General features: G+C 42.7%; 1 protein-coding gene across 2 annotated transcripts in view; it reads left to right on the forward strand.

The window, feature by feature from the left end:
• PIK3CB (phosphatidylinositol-4,5-bisphosphate 3-kinase catalytic subunit beta) overlaps positions 1 to 21,526 on the forward strand; it is a 175,305-nt gene that overhangs the window by 147,917 nt on the left and 5,862 nt on the right. For both annotated transcript variants that reach the window (XM_056564542.1, XM_056564543.1), the window contains exons 14-21: positions 7,670 to 7,791; positions 8,885 to 9,028; positions 13,161 to 13,260; positions 13,848 to 14,026; positions 14,267 to 14,376; positions 15,175 to 15,253; positions 19,629 to 19,796; positions 19,944 to 20,067. In XM_056564542.1, coding sequence (XP_056420517.1) covers positions 7,670 to 7,791; positions 8,885 to 9,028; positions 13,161 to 13,260; positions 13,848 to 14,026; positions 14,267 to 14,376; positions 15,175 to 15,253; positions 19,629 to 19,796; positions 19,944 to 20,067 — 1,026 coding nt within the window. The remainder of the gene's footprint in view (positions 1 to 7,669; positions 7,792 to 8,884; positions 9,029 to 13,160; positions 13,261 to 13,847; positions 14,027 to 14,266; positions 14,377 to 15,174; positions 15,254 to 19,628; positions 19,797 to 19,943; positions 20,068 to 21,526) is intronic.

Raw genomic sequence — 21,526 nt, forward strand, 5'->3', positions numbered from 1 at the left:
TATTGCCACAAAATGGCACTATTTTGCCCCTATTTTGGAAATTTGCAGCAAAAACAACCAAAACACAGTGGCCCTTATTTACGAAGAGTGGAGTGTAGTGCTTTGTGGGTTTATTTTCCACAGTATTTACTAAGGTTTCCCTACATTTTCAACTTTCCCTACACTTTGCTTTTTTTTTTTACACATGCTCTGATCGGTCTGGTTTTCCTCAGATTAAATCCACCACATTTTATGTGGAAACCTTAGTAAATATGTTGGGTTTTTGTGAAAATGTCAGGAACATGCCCCTTTTGGAGACCGCGCCCCCTTTTCTCGGTAGCCGCGCCCCCTTTTTCTGATTTTCTTAGCAAAATGGAGAGTTAGTCTGGGTTTTTGCAATTCTGGCGCAAATTCTGCCGCAAAATCTGGCGCAGACAGAATTTCTGGCGCAATGTGACAGAATCTGGCGAACAACCCGACAAAACATGTTGGGTTTGCAATAGTAAATGAGGGCCAGTGAGATGTCAAAATGGCCCATATTTATCAATCAGTCTGAAACCCTTATTGTTTTTTCTCATAGCAACCAATCACAGATCATCTTTCACTTTACAAGAGCTTGTTAAGATTTGAGCTGTGATTGGTTGCTGTGGAAAAAGACAATTGGAAAAAGACAATTAGGGTTTCGGGCTGATTGATAAATCTCCCCCAATGTGTCAACGCTGCTTGAAGACTTCAGAACTTCATAAAACACCCAATTTGTGATTATAGATCACATCATGTTGTCCTCATGGCAATATTTCTCCAAAAAATGCACATCAAAACACATCAAAACTGCATATAATGTGAACTGACACTAATACAATTATAAGTCTCACCTTGCTGAACTCCAGCAGCCAGCCTGATTTAGGTTGGTCTCATTAGCTGACCTGCAGTGATGAGACTCCACCTTCTCTCCTGTCTCTCTCTGAAAGTCCAGTGGATTCATAGGTAGCATAAGAAAAGCATTTTAGTGGGAAAATTCGGATCAGTATGGCTGGAAACTTATCAGCTAAAACAAGTAAGCACAAGGCGTGTTCAAGAACCTCTACATTATTCTCCAATAGTAGCCTGTACTGCACTCTGTGGGGGAGAGTTGTCATTGCCTTCTTGACATTTTATTGGCTGAAATTTGGCGCAAATTTTTTGCGTAGTTTTTGCTCAAGAAAATGTGCAATTTCAAAATAGACAACTTTGGCAAAAGTGACTGTGAAATGCAGTGCTTCATTCTTGACTATGCAGTGGACGAGATTTATTAACTGCATCTTTTTTTAAAAGGCGCAAAAATAATGTGCAAATGTTTAAAAAAAAAAAAAAAACGCTAATTCATACCACTTAGAAAAGTGACCTCATACAGCAAGTTCTGAGGTGATTTTTCATTTGTACAAAATTTATGTGCACAGTTTTGATAAATTTGGCGCACATAAGCCAAAAACCCAGCAAAAAAAAGGCTGTGAAGTGGTTGCACACAGACACGTATTGATAAATGTCCCCCCATAAGCATAAAAAAATATTTTGTGGAGTGTTTATTTAAGGAGAACAATCAGCTTTACTTCTGCTGACTGTATGAATAATGTTTTAGGCCTTCTGTATTTTCTTAGATTGGGTTTTTCAATCTTATTTTTTGAATCTTCTTCCTTTTTACTATTTCAAGCCTTCCAGGTTCAATGACTAACCAACATGTAGGAATTTTCCTTGCATGAGGGTGAATGTTACACAGCATACTGATATAGAGAAAAATGCTGGTGTACAAACACTTCCTTCCACTCTGCTGGAATTCAATAACTTGCCTTTTTGTCTCAGGCCAGGAATGATTTAACTCTTTATTGAATGAGGGTTAGAGGAATGCAAGTGATTGTTAAAGTTTCCCTTTTATTTGAAAACATTTTTTGACATGTCACAGAGACATGATCGGTCAGGTTGTCGGTGCCGCATTAGAACGAGCTGGGAGAAGCATACAGTAGTGCACTTCACTCCTTGCCTTGCAGCTTCACAGAATGGGCCCATAGTCTTATGATGGGGCTGTCCTGTGAAGCAAAGTAGAGATTGCTGTGAGCTGGGGAGTGAAGCACATTACCTCACGCTTCTCCCCACTCGTTCTAATGGGGGTTTCCAGCACAAAGCCCCCTACCGATCAAAATTTTTGACATGTCTCTATAAACAAGCTAACTTAAAAGGGCTTATTTACTATGGTTTACAAGGGTTGGTCATAGGTCTCCTACATAAGAGGTAGTGTGTCCCAATAAGATAAAGCTTTAAAGCCACATCCATTGTAACTCAGAGGGTCCAATAATTATAACCCCTGATGTGGAAGAAGACCTGCTGATCATGAAGGATCCCTGCAGTGCACAGGGCAATTACTGTAAGACCTAGTGCAAACAAGACTAGTATGAGGTCAGATTGTTGTACAATTGTCTTAGAATATTTGTGTTATTGCTTAGTTTATCATATTTCCAGCTTTCAGTATTGTGGGTTATTCTTAAAGGCACATGGCACTTACTTTTCAGTCTTTGTTTTTTAACTCTTCAGATGATTTGATGTCAGCAGAAACAAAGAAATTGGCATTTAACATTAAAAGAAAACACAGCTGGAATAGGCTTTTATAAGGTGGTTTCCTGTCTGTGCTCAATGATTGGAGGTCGTATGGGTGCAGAGCTGTTTTTAGACATCCTTTGGTCTCCGGGCGTCCTACGGGCTCGCGTTTTGATGGCTGATTATCTCTCCTGGTCACAGAGCTCCTCTCTAGCCTTAACTTCCCTTCCAGATTTGCAGCAGTGGAATGTAAACATGTTGCAAGCTGTATTTTTGGAATTTCCGAGCGCCTGTCAGGTCACTTAGACCTCTGCTTCCTTCCAAACCACGGCTTGCCGACGTACTTTCTAAAAGACGTAAGAAACCATTTCCTCCAATCACAGTTTGCCTCCGTTTTGTACTGGGGGTATAGAAGACGATAATCCTTCTTTGCTAAGAAGTATTATTTACAAGAATGGTTAAAAGTAACTTGTCAGCATAAAGATGCTGCCCAGTCTACAAGCATCATGTTATAGAGCAGGAGCAGCTGGGCAGATTGGTATAGTTTTGAGTAAGAAGAGTCAGTATAACTTGTAGATTATTTATTTAAATCTGGGCCTATGAGTCTAGTAGGCCAGGGCTGGACAATTCCCAGGTTGCCATAGCAACTAAAAATTTCATCATGGTGCTTTGGATTTTGTCAGACCCTTCACAACCCATGACTGATCATTCCTATGGCCATCATTTAATTGGCCCAAGCCAATCCTCCCCCCCCTCATTCCTCCAATTGTGGGCTGAGAGGTTTTCAGGGAAGCCAGAGGCCGTGCCAGCAGAGCACCAATAACAGATAGATCAGTGTAAATGCATTATATTCGTGTTGGCTGTAAAAAAAAAAATAAAAAAAAATGTATAAAAAAATGATAAAATATATATATATATATATTTTATCATTTTTTTATACATTTTTTTTTTTTTACAGCCAACACGAATATAATGCATTTACACTGATATATATATTAAAATCGCCCCACTTCTTCCATTTTACAACTAAAAAAATAAACATATTTAGTATGCCACATGCAGAACTATTTATTTATTACATTGCATTGAAAAAAATGAATTAAAGAAGTGATCAAAAAGTCCCATCAACTTCAAAGTTAATACTACACAGAAGGAGTACAAATAAAAGCTACACTGCAAATATTGAGCAGTCACTCAGCTTCGCAAGTGGCAAAATGAAAAAGTTATAGTGGTCAAAATCCTGGCTCAATAGGCGGTCCTACTGAGTAATTTGTGGTCTTCCCTATATCAGCATGCACACAATGATAGGTGTCAGTACCTCACTATGACCACCCACTTGACTCCTAAACCCAGAATGAGCAGAGATGTACGTGAATAAAATAATAAATATGCTGACATTATTCCCACAACACGCTATGTCAGTCTGCTCGACTCCTCCTACACTTTAACATGATAGATCAGACTTCTTGTTCACTGTGACGGATAATAATGTTATAGAGCACCAACCAATTTGGCAGCACTTTACAAGTTTTAAGATACAAATAAAGAGAAGTATCAGACTTTACAATATTACACATTTCGCCCTGCTCACAAGAGTTTACAGTCTATAAGGAATGGGGTTGAGACAAAGGGTAGAAAGTGCTTTATTAATACAACAGCCCAGCCTTGTTTTATACAAAGGGAAGGTTACATAATGTAGGGTGAACCAGTCTCCAACTTCATTTTAAATATCTAAAATGCATAGAGGAGGGGGGACGCCAAATATAGCAGTTTTGATGTCTCTAAGACCCGGATGACTCAAAGGGAGTAAAGTGATAGTAGGGGAGACCAATTAGGGAATGTCCTACACCTGCCTAAACAGATGTGTTTTTAGGGCACATTTCAAACTATGGGTATTGGGTATAAAGCTGAGGGTTTAGGATATTGTGTTCCAGAGGTGCAGCACTGTGGAGAGCTTTGTGGATGAGAATGAGGGTTTTGTACGGTATTCTGGACTCAATGGGTAACCAGGGTAGTGACTGACACAGGGGGAGGCATTGGTGTAACCACTGGAGAGGAAGAGGAGTCTGGTTTCTGAATTTAGGACGGGCTAGAAAAGAGAAGGTCTATTTGTAAAGAGTTACAATAATCTAGATGAGAATAAATCCAAGCAACAACCAGATTTTTAACTGTTTTAGTAGAAAAAAAAATAGTGGATTCTGAAGATGTTTTCAGGTGCAGGTGACAAGAAGGTGAAAGGGTCTAGATATAAGAAGTGAAAGATAGATAGCATAACTGCAAGAGAGCGGACTTGCTGCCAGGGAGTTATGGTCGTACCACATGCCAAGATGGAAATGTCAAGTTTAGGTAGATTGGTTGATGGAGAAATTATGTTAATACGTTAATAGAAAATTTGTTTTAATAAGATTTTATTGCAGAATTAGGAAGGACATGGTGTTACAGACAGCAGAGAGACACTTGTATTTGTAGGAGTGTAGGGGTGATGTTACGAGAAGACGTATAGAGCTGGTACTGGAAACCAGATCTACTGTTTTTTCCAATGGGTAATGTATAGAGAGAAAAGAGGAGAGGACTCAGGACAGATTCCTGAGAAACTCTGACAGCAAGAGGAAGAGGGAAAGAGGTAGAGCTGGAAACTAAGGCATTGAAGTCATAGAGGTAGGAAGAAAACCAGAGGGCAGAGTCCTTAAAGGGTACTCCGCCCCTAGACATCTTATCCCCTATCCAAAGGATAGGGAATAAGATGTCTGATCGTGGGATCCCGCCGCTGGGGACCCCCGGGATCTCGGCTGTGGCCCCCTGCTGTCATTACTGCACAGAGCAAACTCGCTCTGTGCGTAATGACTGGCAATACAGGGGCTGGAGCATCGTGAACTCACGGCTCTGCCCTCGTGATGTCACGGTCCGCCCCCACAATACAAGTCTATGGGAGGGGGCGTGGCGGCCACCATGCCCCTCCCATAGACTTGTATTAAGGGGGCGGACCGTGACGTCATGAGGGGGCGGAGCCGTGACATCATGACGCTCTGGCCCCTGTAACGAGTTTGCTCTGTGCAGTAATGACAGTGGGGTGCCGCAGCCGAGTTCCCAGGGGTCTAGTGGCGGAGTACCCCTTTAAGACCAATGGAGACCGCTGAGGAGGAGTTTGGGATCTACAGTGTCAAATGCCACAAAGAGATGAAGAAGAATCAGTAGAGAGAAATTGCCATAAGATTTGGCCACCACGAGATCATTGGTGACTTTGGTTATGGGGTATTTCTGTGGATTGTAGGGAGCAGAACCCAGTCTGTAAGGGGTCAAGGAGCAAGTTCAAAGGAAGATAGTGGATTAAGCGAGAATAGACCAAGACCAGAGATGTTTTTTTCAGTAATAAGATTATGACAGAATTTTTGAAGGAGGAGGGAAAGATACCGGAACCCCTAAGCCCACAACAGTTTTTATGAGCACCTTCTGGTGGGATTAAGATGTATGTCATTCTTAGTTTTTAGTTGATATTGAGGTTTAATGACTCAGGGAGAGATCGCTTCTTTATGTTTCAGAGGCCTTTTGAAAAATGAAGGAAGTAATTTGGTTGGTTGCTATGGGCAGCTGCACCACTTTTCCTCTAGGTTGTAATAAAGCTCCCTTCTTACTTTCGCCCCTACCATTTCCTTGCTGTAATCCCATTAGCCTGGTGCCAGTCATTTTATATTAGGCTAGACTGGGTACATAACACCAGCACTGTTCAGAATATTACTTTTGTGTTTTTGTGGTTGGAAGCAGAATATTGTGCCCTTTTTTAGATGCGGTGTGGTTCTATATCTAGATATCCAGGTGCAATGAAAGGAAAGTGTGGCCAGATTTTCTACACAACAACTTCCTGACCTGTCTGCGATTAGACATCCAGACAATGAACTGATAAACAGGGAAGTTAAAGGACGGTCAATGGGGTCAATGAACGTTTCTCTGGAAAATTCCCTGATCGTTGTGCGTCCATCACATTCAGATACTATTGCTACATTCTGTGTATAGCAGGATAGCTAAGCTGTAATACATTACTGGTAAGGCTTGGTCCTTATTCTTCTACATCACTGTTTCCCAACCCGGGTGCCTCCAGCTGTTGCAAAACTACAACTCCCATCATGCCCGGACAGCCAACGGCTGTCCGGGCATGATGGGAGTTGTAGTTTTGCAACAGCTGGAGGCACCCGAGTTGGGAAACACTGTTCTACATTATGAGGATGTATTGGCTGTACTACATGATGGGGATATTTTAGCCATTAGCACTCTTATATGATGAGAATGTCTAGACCAGTGTTTCCCAACCAGGGTGCCTCCAGCTGTTAAAAAATTACAACTCCTAGCATGCCCAGACAGCTAAAGTTTTGCAATTTGTGGCTTTCTAGCTGTTGCAAAACTACAACTTCTAGCATTCTGGGAGTTGTAGTTTTGCTGTTAATTGTAGATTACTGGTACTCTGTTAATTCAGGGTCTAACAGAGTACCCCAGGATCCTTTTGTGGAACCAGTTTCTTCTCCAATAATAAGCCTGCAATGCTACAGAACCTATATGTGATTTTTTTTTTTTGTGTGTGTGTGTGCAATATGAAAGGGGTATTCCAGGCCAAAACTTGTTTTTATATATCAACTGGCTCCGGAAAGTTAAACAGATTTGTAAATTACTTCTATTAAAAAATTTTAAAATCCTTCCAATATTTATTAGCTTCTGAAGTTGAGTTGCTGTTTTGTGTCTAACTGCTTTCTGATGACTCACGTCCCGGGAGCTGTGCAGTTCTTAGGGGGATATTCTCCCATCATGCACAGCCCCCGAGACGTGACATCATCATTGAGCAGTTAGACAGAAAACTTCAGAAGCTAATAACTATTGGAAGGATTAAGATTTTTTAATAGAAGTAATTTACAAATCTGTTTAACTTTCCGGAGCCAGGTGATATATATAAAAAAAAAAGGTTTTTCCCGGAATACCCTTTTAATATTACAATGAGAAGTGACTAAGTGGTGTGCACGGTTGTCCTGCCACACAGGGGACATGGGTGCAAATCCAGTATCATTAGTATTTCCACTATGGATGGATTTGTTATATTTTCCTAGTCATTTTTTAATCAGTCTTTTGCTTCTTACAGCTTCAGGCATTGCTGCAAATTTGGTCTAAACTTCCCCCCAGGGATGCTCTAGAGCTGCTTGACTTCAACTATCCTGACCAGTATGTAAGGGAATATGCTGTAAACTGTCTGAAGTCCATGAGGTAGGTCCATCTATAGACCCATATGTATTCATGCAGATCATACATAGTGATAAGGTCTAGTAACCTAATATGCTTACCACCAGTGCACGTTTATATGTGTGTGTTATTGGGGGATCAAGTGCAGTTGATAGCATTACATAGTCCTCTCTGTGATATTAACCATTATGCACCTCCTGACCATGAAAAAAAGTTTGATTCTGCTTAGTGTAATTTTAGTTATTAGTAATACAACAGACTAGTCCTATCATTACACAATTCTCAAATACTTCATAAGAATCTGTTGCCTGCTTAGAAGATCTGTATCGATAGCTTGTCTGCCAGTTTCGTTAAAGGGGTACTCTGCCCCTAGACATCTTATCCCCTATCCAAAGGAAAGGGGATAAAATGTCAGATTCCAGGAGTCCCGACGCTGGCGACCCCCGGGATCTCGACTGCAGCACCCCGCTTTCATTACTGCACAAAGCAAACTTTCTCTGTGCGTAATGATGGGCAATCATTACCCGCCCCCTCAATACAAGTCTATGGGAGGGGGTGTGGCGGCCGCCACGCCCCCTCTCATAGACTTGCATTAAGGGGGCAGAGCCATGACATCACAAGGGGGCGGAGCCGTGACGTCACAATGCTCCGGCCCCTGTATTGCCTGTTATTACGCACAGAACGAGTTTGCTCTGTGCAGTAATGACAGCGAGGGACTGCAGCTGAGATCCCGGGGGTCCCGCTCCTGAGGATATCTTATCCCCTATCCTTTGGATGGGGGATAAGATGGCTAGGGGCGGAGTACCCCTTTAAGTTAGCAAAAGTCTGAGCAGTGATTGAAGATTTTCCCACATTTTTCCCCATTTGAATTTATAGGTGCCCCCTCCTTTGAAATGTCTAGCTTTTAATAGCGAACTACACCGGGAAATAAGTCGCCCTTTGTCCGCTTCTTAACAATAGACTAAAAAATTAGCAGCATTCACAAAAAAACAAGGTTTTGAGCAGAAAAGAATGCCCCAGTAAGATTGAACCCTAAATATTATGTGAAGCAATTGATACCTAATGTTTTGTACTGATGTTTTGTCACTTTCTTACACTTCCTTCTGTGTCTTATCAGTGATGAAGAGTTATCCCAGTACTTGCTACAACTGGTCCAAGTTCTTAAGTATGAACCATTTCTGGATTGCGCACTCTCACGTTTCCTGCTTGAGCGGGCCCTGGCGAATCGCAGAATTGGACAGTTCCTCTTCTGGCATCTCAGGTTAATTTATATCTTAAAGGGTTACTAAAGGTTTAAAAAATGTCAGACCTGTAAATGCCACATATCAGAAGTGCTGAAACAAGGGGGTAACAGTGCTCAGTTAAGCATTTTGCCTGTTCATGTCTTGCTCTTCACCGCTCGGTTCTGCTCAGAGCAGTGTATGGATTTACAGAAGTCAATAGAATCCATACACCGCTTGTATTGCTCCCTGGGCAGAACTGAGTGGTGTTGAACATACATGAACTAGCACAGTGCTTAACTGAGCCCTGCTGCTACTTCCTGTTAGCAAGTGGTGGGGGTGTTTTAATAATCTATATTCACTGCCTTAACGACGCAGGATGTAACTGTACATCCTGGTGCAGTGGTACCTAATGCACCGGGACGTCCATTTACGTCCTGTACATGACTGCTACCGTCAGACCGATGCTCAGTCAGGAACCTGCCGGTAATGGCACACATCAGCGATCATGCTGATGTGTGCCATCAACCCCTCAGATGCCATGATAAATACAGATCATGGCATCTGCGGCAGTGCAGTCACTAAAATGTATGATCGGATCACCCGCAGCGCTGCCGCGGGGATCCGATCATCCAGCATGGCGGCCGGAGGTCCCCTCACCTGCCTCCGGCCGTCTTTAGGGGTCTTCTGCTCTGGTCGGAGATCGAGCAGACCAGAGCAGACGATGACCGATAATACTGATCAGTGCTCTGCCTTATGCATAGTAACACAAACCTGAGGGAACCCCTCAGGGATAACTCTAATCTAAACATCCCCCACTAATATACTTTTAAAAGTTAAAGTTTATTAAACTCCGTAGAGTATATCGCCCAAAAAACACAAACCATTAAAAACACAGTGTGACTCTAATGTTGTGCCTGTGTACTACTGCTCTGGTTAGAAATGCAGGTCTCACTTCCATTGATTGCCGGGTTCACTATGCAGTTGCTCTGTATGCATAGTGATCGTGGAAGGAGACCATATTATGGTTTACTGCCCTGCAGTTATTATCTTTATTGATGTTAGAGTACACACTGCTAATTAAAAGACGCACTGTAGCCCCCCCCTCCAACGTTTCGCCGATTTGAAACGGCTTTGTCAAGGGCTCAGAGGCTAATTAGATTAAAAAAAATAATTATTTAAAAAAATGTATAAACATATTTGGTATCACCGCATGCGTAAATATCCAAACTATTAAAATATAAAGTTAATGATCACATACGGTGAACATAAAAAAAAGTCCAAAATTGCTGTTTTTTTGTAACATTTTATTCCCCAAAAAATTTATAAAAAAAATATATTGAAAGTTTTTTATATATGCAAATGTGGTATAAATAAAAAGTACAGATCACGGCACAAAAAATGAGCCCTCATACTGCCGCTTATATGGAAAAATGAAAAAGTTATAGGTCAGCAAAATAGAGGGATTTTTAACGTACTAGTTTGGTTAAAAAGTTTGCGATTTTTTTAAAGCGGTACATTAATAGATAAGTATGTAATAATGGTATGATTTTAATCGTATTGACCCAAAAAATAAAGAACAAATGTCATTTGTACCGTAAATTATACAGGGTGAAAACGAAACCTTCCAAAATTCGCAAAATTGCTGTTTTCTTTTCGATTTCCCCACACAAATAGTATTTTTTTGGTTGTGCCATACATTTTATGGTAAAATGAGTGATGTCATTACAAAGGACAACTGGTTGCGCAAAAAACAAGCCTTCATACTCGCCTGTAGATGAAAATATAAAAGAGTTAAGATTTTTAGAAGGCGAGGACGAAAATACTAAAATGTAAAAGTAAAATTTGCTGAGTCCTTAAAGGGGTACTCCGGTGAAAACCTTTTTTCTTTTAAATCAACCGGTGGCAGAAAGTTAAACATATTTGTAAATTACTTCTATTAAAAAATCTTAATCCTTCCTGTACTTATTAGCTGCTGAATACTACAGAGGAAATTCTTTTCTTTTTGGAATGCTCTCTGATGACATCACGACCACAGTTCTCTCTGCTGACGTTATTATAATAATAGTAGCGATTTATTTATTGTTGTCCTTAGTGGGATTTGAACCCAAGTCCCCAGCACTGCAAGGCAGCAGTGCTAACCACTGAGCCACCATGCTGCCCTTAGCATACATCTGCTATGCAGGTTGCTAAAATGGACAGAGATGTCAGCAGAGAGCACTGTGCTCGTGATGTCATCAGTGTTCCAAAAAGAAAGGAATTTCCTCTGTAGCATTCAGCAGCTAATAAGTACTGGAAGGATTAAGATTTTTTTAATAGAAGTAATTTACAAATATGTTTAACTTTCTGCCACCAGTTGATTTAAAAGAAAAAAGGTTTTCACCGGAGTACCCCTTTAAGGCCAAAAGGGTCTGAGTCCTTAAGGGGTTAAATTCTTTGTAATACATAGACATGTTTGCTCCTCCAGAAAGAGGTGATATTTGATAAGGTATCCTATTTCTATTAACACTATTGGAAAAATAGTTTTCAGTACCAAGCAACCCTCAACTATACAAAGGTGAAAATAGCAGCTTAGACCCATACATCTGAGTCTTCAATAAGTCACTTATACTCGAGTATAAGCCGAGTTTTTCAGCACGATTTTTTCGTGCTGAAAACGCCCCCTCGGCTTATACTCGAGTGAACTCTCCGCCTGTCAGTCCCTTCTGAGTGGTCTTCAACCTGCGGACCTCCAGAGGTTTCAAAACTACAACTCCCAGCATGCCCGGACAGCCGATGGGCATGCTGTCCGGGCATGCTGGGAGTTGTAGTTTTGCAACTTCTGGAGGTCCGCAGGTTGAAGACCACTGATGAGGGATTGACAGGCAGTGATGATGAAGGGGGGGGGGGGTGATGACGAAGGCCGCAGTGGTCTTCAACCTGCAGACCTCCAGAGTTTTCAAAACTACAACTCCCAGCATGCCCAGACAGCCGATAGCTGTCCGGGCATGCTGGTGGTTGTAGTTTTGCAACAGCTGCATGTCCGCAGGTTGAAAACCACTGATGAAGGGATTGACAGGCGGTGATGAAGGGGGGGGGGGGGGGTAATGATGACCAGGGTCTGGATGATGACATGGGGGGGATGATGTATTTCCCACCCTAGGCTTATAGTCGAGTCAACAATTTTTTTATGGGTTTTTGGGGTGAAATTAGGGGCCTAGGCTTATATTCGGGTCGGCTTATACTTGAGTATATACGGGACCAGAAAACTGACCATACATTTAGGATTGAACCCTTAGGTCAGTCTTGAATCACTTCTTTCCCTTTACTGAATGGACAGGACATCCCTTATTACATAAACTGCAACGTTGACAAACATGTTCCCTTTAAAAGGGGTATTCCAGGCAAAACCTTTTTTTATATATATCACCTGGCTCCGGAAAGTTAAACAGATTTGTAAATTACTTCTATTAAAAAATCTTAATCCTTCCAATAGTTATTAGCTTCTGAAGTTTTCTGTCTAAATGCTCAATGAGGATGTCACGTCCCGGGAGCTGTGCATGATGGTAGAATATCCCCATAGGAGCTGCACAGCTCCCGGGACGTGAGTCATCAGAGAGCAGTTAGACAGAAAACAACAACTCAACTTCAGAAGCTCATAACTATTGGAAGGATTAAGATTTTTTAATAGAAGTAATTTACAAATCTGTTTAACTTTCCGGAGCCAGTTGATATATAAAAAAAAGTTTTGGCCTGGAATACCCCTTTAAGGATTTCTTTTCACAAGGTCTGAAATGTACGTTTTGCAATGATTATCCAAATTTAATGAGAGATAAATTCTGCAGATTATTAAAGCGGCCCTCATGTAACCAGAGTGTGCCCATCGCCACGTAGCCCCTACTTGATTCCTCTGTCTTTGATGGATAGACCCCTATGAATTACGGTGAAGCCCACATAATCACTGGAATTCAAGAAATGTTTCTTTGTACTTGACTTGGCAAGTCATATAAGCTTTTTAGCACGTGGGAAAAGGAATGAAATAGAGTGAAATAGAGCTGTATATACAACCTGTGTGGACAGAAATGGAGAACACTGATTTCTGGTATAATACTCTATGAACATGATCTTCTTGTGATAGAAGGATATTGGATCTCATACTTGCTCTTCGTTCTTTGCTAATGTTCCTGTCTGTAGGGCTGAGATGCACATCCCTGCGGTGTCTGTGCAGTTTGGGTTGCTGTTGGAAGCTTATTGTCGAGGCAGTGTGGCTCACATGAAGGTGCTGTCCAAACAGGTAACCACCACAAAGTGCATGACATGTGATCTCCATCTATGCCGCTCAATCTATTACTACCACACTCTGTAACTTGTTCCAAAATTCAGCATTATTTCCTCTGAGCTCTGCAGATAAAATTATCTATTTTTATCAATATATAAATTGCGTCTTATGTTAAAACCCTCTGCCTTCGGGACACATTTTACTAGATCTCTTCTTAAAGGGGTTGTCCACTGAAAATTTTAGTTTAACCAATGTGCCCAGGTTGTATAATAAAACAAAATAAAGCTTCTACTCTCCTTCCCCACAGCCTCTGGTATCGGTGCCCAGTGCACTTTACGGATCTCATGTCACTTCACTCAGCAAATCACTGACTGGGCCTGGACATTGCTGTGGCCAATGGCGATGGAGGTGGCGTCTGTAGCTCTGTGAAGTGCCGTGCCAATACCGGAGGGTGTGAGGGAGGAGAGTAGAAGCTTTTTTTGTTGTATTATGCAGCCGGGGTTCATTGGTTAAATTAAACATTTCAGTGAACCACCTCTTTAATGTAAGCAATGGGCTGAATTGCATCTTCAATAACTTGTGATGGCATATGTTGTTCTTAGGTGGAGGCTCTAAACAAGATGCGTACATTAAATGGCCTGATCAAACTGAATGCAATAAAGCAAAGCAGGGTGAAGAACAAGGAAACCATGCTGGCCTGTCTGAAGCAAAATGCCTACAGGGAAGCCCTCAGTAATATCCAGTCACCCCTCAATCCCAGCGTCACCCTCTCTGAACTTGTGTGAGTGCCCACTTTCTTGTAGAATAGCTGGTTTACAGAAGTAGACTGCTTCAGCAGTGCTGGAGACTAACTTCCACATACATTACTGTTGGCATACCTACGTGTAAGAAATGGAAGAAATTAAGAACGTTGTAGTTTTGTACAGTTTTCCACTTGAGGTGGTGGGGACAACAATGGCAGAGGTTAACATTAAAAGATTATCTCTGCCCACATCTTCTTTTTTCCATCTAATATTAACAGGATAGACAAGTGCAAGTACATGGACTCCAAGATGAAACCTCTCTGGATTGTATACAACAATAAAGGCTTTGGAGGAGACTATACAGGGATCATCTTCAAAAATGGAGATGGTGAGCGAAGATTTTGTGTGTGTGTGTTTGTAGGTTTAGTAAATCTGGCCATACACATTAGATACATTTCGGCTTATCCCACCAATGTCAGTGGATCCTGATGACCATCTAATGCAGGGGTCCTCAAACTGTGGACCTCCAGATGTTTTAAATCTACTCCCGTCATGTCCGGACCACCACCGGTTGTTTGTGAATGCTTGTAGTTGTAGTTTTGCAACATCTGGAGTTCCACAGTTTGGTGAACACAGATCTAAAGTAAATGGGGGGGGGGGGGGGGGGAGCCTCCTGACTCTCCAGTGATGCCAAATATTGGGGGGGAGAAAAGGGTTGGGCATGGATTTCAAGTGTATGATCCTTTTGTTTTCAGAGAAGGTCTGGCAGCAGCTGTCCTCCCCCTTTCTCTGAAAACACATGCATGATGTGCCAAGCGGAGAGTACATATGTATGTAAAATTAGGCAATCATAGTGTTCAGGCAACAACTATATAATTTGTATGGCCAGCTTTACAATAGACTGTAGGTTGGCAAAAAGATGAGGTGGTATCAGACTACATTTTTTTTTGGTTACCTTTATAAAGAGTCTTGTAAGTTCTTGTACTATGAGGGAATTTCATATTTCTCCCATGAAAAATGGAAGGGGGGGAGCAGTGGCAATTGCTTTATTTTTCTTTCATTCTAGTAGAAAGTTAGGGTTAAGTTGTAGTTTGTTATCTAGTTGTTTTGCCAGTTCTCTTAGTGACTAGTTACCCCATCTTGTGTGTGGCAAAGAAATCCACTTTACATGTGTCTCTATATACAGATCTGCGTCAGGATATGCTGACTCTTCAATTACTCCGTCTGATGGACATGCTGTGGAAAGAGTCTGGGCTGGATCTCCGGTAAGCGACTTCCTTTAGGAGCCATTATTGTATTTGTAACACACAAGCAGAAGTAGCCAACGTCATCTTGATCTTTGGTGCATTAAGATATTGTACTGTACCCCTGAAGTTGAGATAAGTTATCCTAATACATTACACAAACTTACTGAAACCAAGGTCGCTATAACATTAATAATAATAATGATTATTATCATCACTGGTACATTACGATATCCCAACACAACCCATTGCTGTCTTGGGTTAATACATCCTGTATGTCATCTTTTTTTTTTCCATATGAGAAAGGGCAGCATCATTTTTTTTCTTTTGTGGTTGGAGCGCAGTTTAGTTAGCAGATCATTCCTCTTGAGGTCTTACAATCTCATTGAGAGTCATGTGCATCAATAGTATTCACTGCAGCCTGACAGTGAGGTCCAAACACATAGGAAGCTTCTATAAAGATATCATATTTGCTGTCCATGCACATAGAGCAGTTTCCTAATCTATAGTAACCTGACAGGTGTGAAGTGTCTTCGCTCAATTGAGTTGTCTCACCCCCACATGTATGACTTGTCCTCCCGCTGACTCCTGTCAGAGCCGCTCTTGACAAGGATGTTTTTATACTCCCCTCCTGCTGCTTCTCTTGGGAGCTCGGCTGTCAGCGCTTGGCCTCTGGAAGGGAAGTAACTGGCTGTACGCCCACAGCCTTCATAGTATGGGTGTGACAAATGACTGTGGAATAAGGCCAAGTGACCCAATGACCCTGGCAACACTTGGCACCAAGTTGTCACCTCCGCAGAGCACTGTATAATGCTCACAGCACTGACACCCCTGTGCTCATAACATTATTTCCAAAAAAAAAGGCAGATTCTCTACTTTTGAACTTTCTTTCAGCCTAACCTAAACAGCCATATTGTCACCAATATACAACTATATACATATTATTACAGTTTCATCTCTAGATCTAAAACAACTTTCAAACTTTCAGCATCCCTCTCAGACATTCCTAATACAGAAGATAGATTGGTTATGGTGTGTAGAATGTAACCTGTGCTGCCTCACAATTTCTGCTACCACCACTGAGAGATCCTGTAGACCCAGTCAGTCATTTTAAGACCATCAGTTACATTTAATATAATACAGTAAAACTCCCAATAGTGGACAGTTTTTAATTCCCCAGCAGAGTCTCCTAAGCCTTAATGTATTTGCACCCTCTGAGTGTCCCACTCCTAATAGCGGTTGCGGACACACCCAATAAAGGACAATAGGGAGCAAAACACTCCCATTAGGGGACAACCAGGCTTATCTGCTGGCCCTAATTTGTACACAGGGCCGCTGTCAGGGGGTACAGCCAATACCCCAGTAAGGGGCCAAGGCTTCCAGGCCTCCGCTGCAGCAGCCCCAGCACAGATGCAGAAAACAGTTCTTTAAAGAGTACCTCTCATAATCTTGTTAAATTTGATAATCCTCCCAGTTTAGTGCCCCCATCATGATAAGTCACTCTCTGCCTTTATTTTTATTATTGTTTAGTTTTCTACCTTGATATTGCTCTGTATTTTCTGCTGTCAGTCAGATTCACAGACTGGGAAGGGGCGTTACCCAGCAGGTGTGACATCATCTGAAGCCATATAGGGGAGAACTTCCTCCCCCATTCTGCTACACACAGCGCAGAGCAGTTCAGTGTGTGATGAGCTATGATTGGATGAGGCTGCACACCCCCCCCTCAGCATTTCCTCATTTTGGACTTCTGCCAGGCCAGCAGAAGTCTGAAATATCTGCAAAAGATGGGGGGGAAATGTGCTTTGGACAAGTAGGGAGACACCTAATGGCAGCTTTTTTAAACACAAATCGAACATAGAAAACTGATTTTTTTTTTTTAAAGTACATAAGAAAGATTTTTTTTTTTTAACCATAAGGAGTGCTATAGCAAAAATTTGTTTTAATGAGAGTGCCCATTTAAACAGTGGTCTCCTGCTTCTGTACGTCCGTCGGCCACATCATTCACCCCCCCCCTCCTTTCCTGATCCCCCTGTGCCAAATCATCCCCCCTTTATTACCCCCTGTGCCACAGCATTTCCTCTTGATCCCCCCCCTGTGCTATTTCATTCCCCCTTTATCACCCTTTGTGCAAATTAATCACCCCCTCCTTACCACCCCCTGTTCCAATTCATTCCCCCTTTATCCCTCCGTGCCATTTCATAAAGAGAGGGGTGATACATTTAAACAGAGGGTAATAAAGGGGGAATTAAATGGCACAGGGGGGATCAAGGGAAACTATGTGGCACGGGGTAAGGGGGTGGGATAATTTGGCACTAGGCACGGGGAATAAGGAGGAACAGGGTATAAGGGGGGGAATAAATGATACTGGGGAGGGATAAGGGGTGATTTAACTGCACTGGGAGTTTCTACTGCAATATTGCTTTTAATCATGTTTTATAGGTAACTAGCTGAATACCCAGCGTTGCCCGGTTCAACAAAGGAGGAAGCTTTTGACTTGATATCCCATCCTCATATATTGTTGTCATATCCCAACCCCATTTCCCATCCTCCTACCCCGTCCTCCTATCCCGTCCTCCTATCCCGTCCTCCTATCCCGACCTCCTATCCCGACCTCCTATCCCGACCTCCTATCCCGACCTCCTATCCCGACCTCCTATCCCGACCTCCTATCCCGACCTCCTATCCCGACCTCCTATCCCGACCTCCTATCCCGACCTCCTATCCCGACCTCCTATCCCGACCTCCTATCCCGACCTCCTATCCCGACCTCCTATCCCGTCCTCCTATCCCGTCCTCCTATCCAGTCCTCTTATCCAGTCCTCTTATCCAGTCCTCTTATCCAGTCCCCTTATCCCGGCCTCCTATCCCGACCTCCTATCCCGACCTTCTATCCCGACCCCCTATCCCGTCCTCTTATCCCGTCCTCTTATCCAGTCCTCTTATCCAGTCCTCTTATCCAGTCCCCTTATCCCGACCTCCTCACCCGACCTCCTCACCCGACCTCCTATCCCGACCTCCTATCCCGACCTCCTATCCCGACCTCCTATCCCGACCTCCTATCCCGACCTCCTATCTCGACCTCCTATCTCGACCTCCTATCTCGACCTCCTATCTCGACCTCCTATCTCGACCTCCTATCTCGACCTCCTATCTCGACCTCCTATCTCGACCTCCTATCTCGACCTCCTATCTCGACCTCCTATCTCGACCTCCTATCCCGACCTCCTATCCCGACCTCCTATCCCGACCTCCTATCCCGTCCTCCTATCCCGACCTCCTAACCCATCCTGCTATCCCGACCTCCTATCCCGTCCGCCTATCTCGTCCTCCTATCTCGACCTCCTATCCCGACCATCCCGTCCTCCTATCTCGACCTCCCATCCCGTCCTCATATCCCGACCTGTATGTGTACCAGGTATTGAAATATCTCCAGCCATACGGAAGTTATGTGAGAACATACATTTCCCATTGATTTGCGTGGGACGTTTAACAAAAACTCCGACCCTCACAAATGGGGGTAGTTAAGGTTTAAATGAACTATCCTATATTTTAAGTGGATATATAAGTAACATGTGAGCAAGTATTATTGAAATATCTCCAGCCATTTGGAAGTTATGTAGTAACATATATTTACCATTGACTTGTATGGGACTTTAAACATAAACCCCGCCCCTGGCAAATGGGGGTGAGTAAGGGTTATGTGTAGACATATAAGTAACATGTGTGCCAAGTTTCATGTTAATATCTTTAGCCGTTTGGAAGTTTTTGTGGAACATACACACATACATACATACATACATACATATATACATACATACATACACACACACACACACACGTTGAGTTATATATATATATATATATATATATATATATATATATATATAGATTACACTCTGGAGTGAGTACAGCATTTGGTCATTTATAAAAAGATTTTTGAGGTTTTTTTTTTCCCCACTAGGGGACAACTCTCAATAGCGGACACTTTTTTATTCCCTGTGAGTGTCCGCTGTTGGGAAAAAAAGTGAGACAGTGCCCCCTGCTGGTGTCACATAAAATGTCATATTGTGTTAGATTTTTCATGTATTCACAACATGGACAATATTTGCCATGAAAACAAAACTTATTTTATGAAGGAAGTGTTTGCATTGTGTACCTTGTGGGCTCCTATAGAGAATGCATGGTGCAATTGCCGACCACACTTTTCACGCAGCAGGGAGAATTGAGGCCCCGTTCTGGAGATAGCGGGGCTCCCAGAGGTCGGACCACCTGCCATCAGACACTTATATCCTATCCTGTGTATAGGGAAATAGGGGATAAGTGGTAAATGCTAAAGTACTCTTTTAAGCTTTTTGATAATATTATTTTAGGTCTAATTGAGACTTTTGTGTTTCAGGATAATACCGTATGGATGCCTGGCAACAGGAGATCGATGCGGCATGATAGAAGTGGTGTCTGCAGCAGAGACCATTGCAGATATCCAGCTTGACTGCAGCAACTTGGCGGCAGCAGCTGCCTTCAACAAAGATGCTCTGCTAAATTGGATCAAGGAGTACAATGCAGGGTATATTTTCTTTTTTTATGCTTTTCATTGCTTCTGATGTACTGTGTTTTACTTTCACATAATTTTGTAACAAATCCTTTATTATTAGTAGTATTCTGTACAATGACTCCTTAGACATCATTAAACTGTTCTTGCTCTTCTATATAGAGATGACCTCGAGCAAGCTATTGAGGAGTTCACCCTATCCTGCGCTGGCTACTGTGTAGCTACTTATGTGCTTGGGATTGGGGACAGACACAATGATAACATCATGGTCAAAAAAACAGGACAGGTAAGAAATTGCAGTCTTTTCTGTTTGAAAGTGTACCCATTGTTAGCAAAAACTTTTTATATAATGTAGATAATACCATTATATGTATATTTGTAATATACATTGGTTAAAATAAGTGTATATTTTGGCGGAAAAATGCAGCATATTGCCTGTGTGTCTCTGTGAGGAGACCAAATACAGGAAGTGAGGGCAGAACATGCAGGGCTCTGTGCAGTCAATCAACCTGCTATGCTTGTCACAGAGCCTCACTGCATAGAGCCCTGCTTGTCCTCAGTGTACAGAGCCCTGCTTGTCCTTAGTGCTCAGAGCCCTGCTTGTCCTCAGTGCTCAGAGTTCTGCTTGTCCTCAGTGTACAGAGTTCTGCTTGTCCTCAGTGTACAGAGCCCGGCTTGTCCTCAGTGTACAGAGCCCTGCTTGTCCTCGGTGTACAGAGCCCTGCTGGTCCTTTGTGTACAGAGCTCTGCTGGTCCTTTGTGTACAGAGCTCTGCTGGTCCTCTGTGCACAGAGCCCTGCTTGTCCTCGGTGTACAGAGCCCTGCTTGTCCTCAGTGCACAGAGCCCTGCGTGTCCTCGGTGCACAGAGCCCTGCTTATCCTCGGTGTACAGAGCCCTTCTTGTCCTTAGTGCTCAGAGCCCTGCTTGTCCATAGTGCTCAGAGTTCTGCTTGTCCTCAGTGTACAGAGCCCGGCTTGTCCTCGGTGTACAGAGCCCTGCTTGTCCTCGGTGTACAGAGCCCTGCTGGTCCTCGGTGTACAGAGCCCTGTTGGTCCTTTGTGTACAGAGCTCTGCTGGTCCTTTGTGTACAGAGCTCTGCTGGTCCTCTGTGCACAGAGCCCTGCTTGTCCTCGGTGTACAGAGCCCTGCTTGTCCTCGGTGCACAGAGCCCTGCGTGTCCTCTGTGCACAGAGCCCTGCGTGTCCTCTGTGCACAGAGCCCTGCTTGTCCTCGGTGCACAGAGCCCTGCTTGTCCTCGGTGCACAGAGCCCTGCTTGTCCTCGGTGCACAGAGCCCTGCTTGTCCTCGGTGCACAGAGCCCTTGTCTTGCATTTCTTTTGTATAACACAAAGAAACACTTATGATGATGAACAACAAGAATATCACAGTGATATGGAACAGCATAAGAATAATAATTACAGGGATAGTAATTGCAGTGATGTCACAACACAGGTATGATGAACACTGTGATGTCACAGACAGGGATAATAATTGCAGAAATATTATAAGGCAGGGATAATGAAAACAGTGATGTCACAGACAGGGATAACAATTGTAATGATGTCACAATACAGGTATAATATTTGCAGTGATGTCACAAAACAGGAATATTATTTGCAGGGATTTCACAGTACAGAGATAATAAACAGCTTAAAGATAATGCAAAGTTATGTCACAATGCAGGGATAATAATTAGTGATGTCACAGGTAGCAGAATAAACACTGGTATGTAGCCTCCGCACCT

Source organism: Hyla sarda, chromosome 3, assembly GCF_029499605.1.
Source record: "Hyla sarda isolate aHylSar1 chromosome 3, aHylSar1.hap1, whole genome shotgun sequence".
NCBI lineage: Eukaryota > Metazoa > Chordata > Amphibia > Anura > Hylidae > Hyla > Hyla sarda.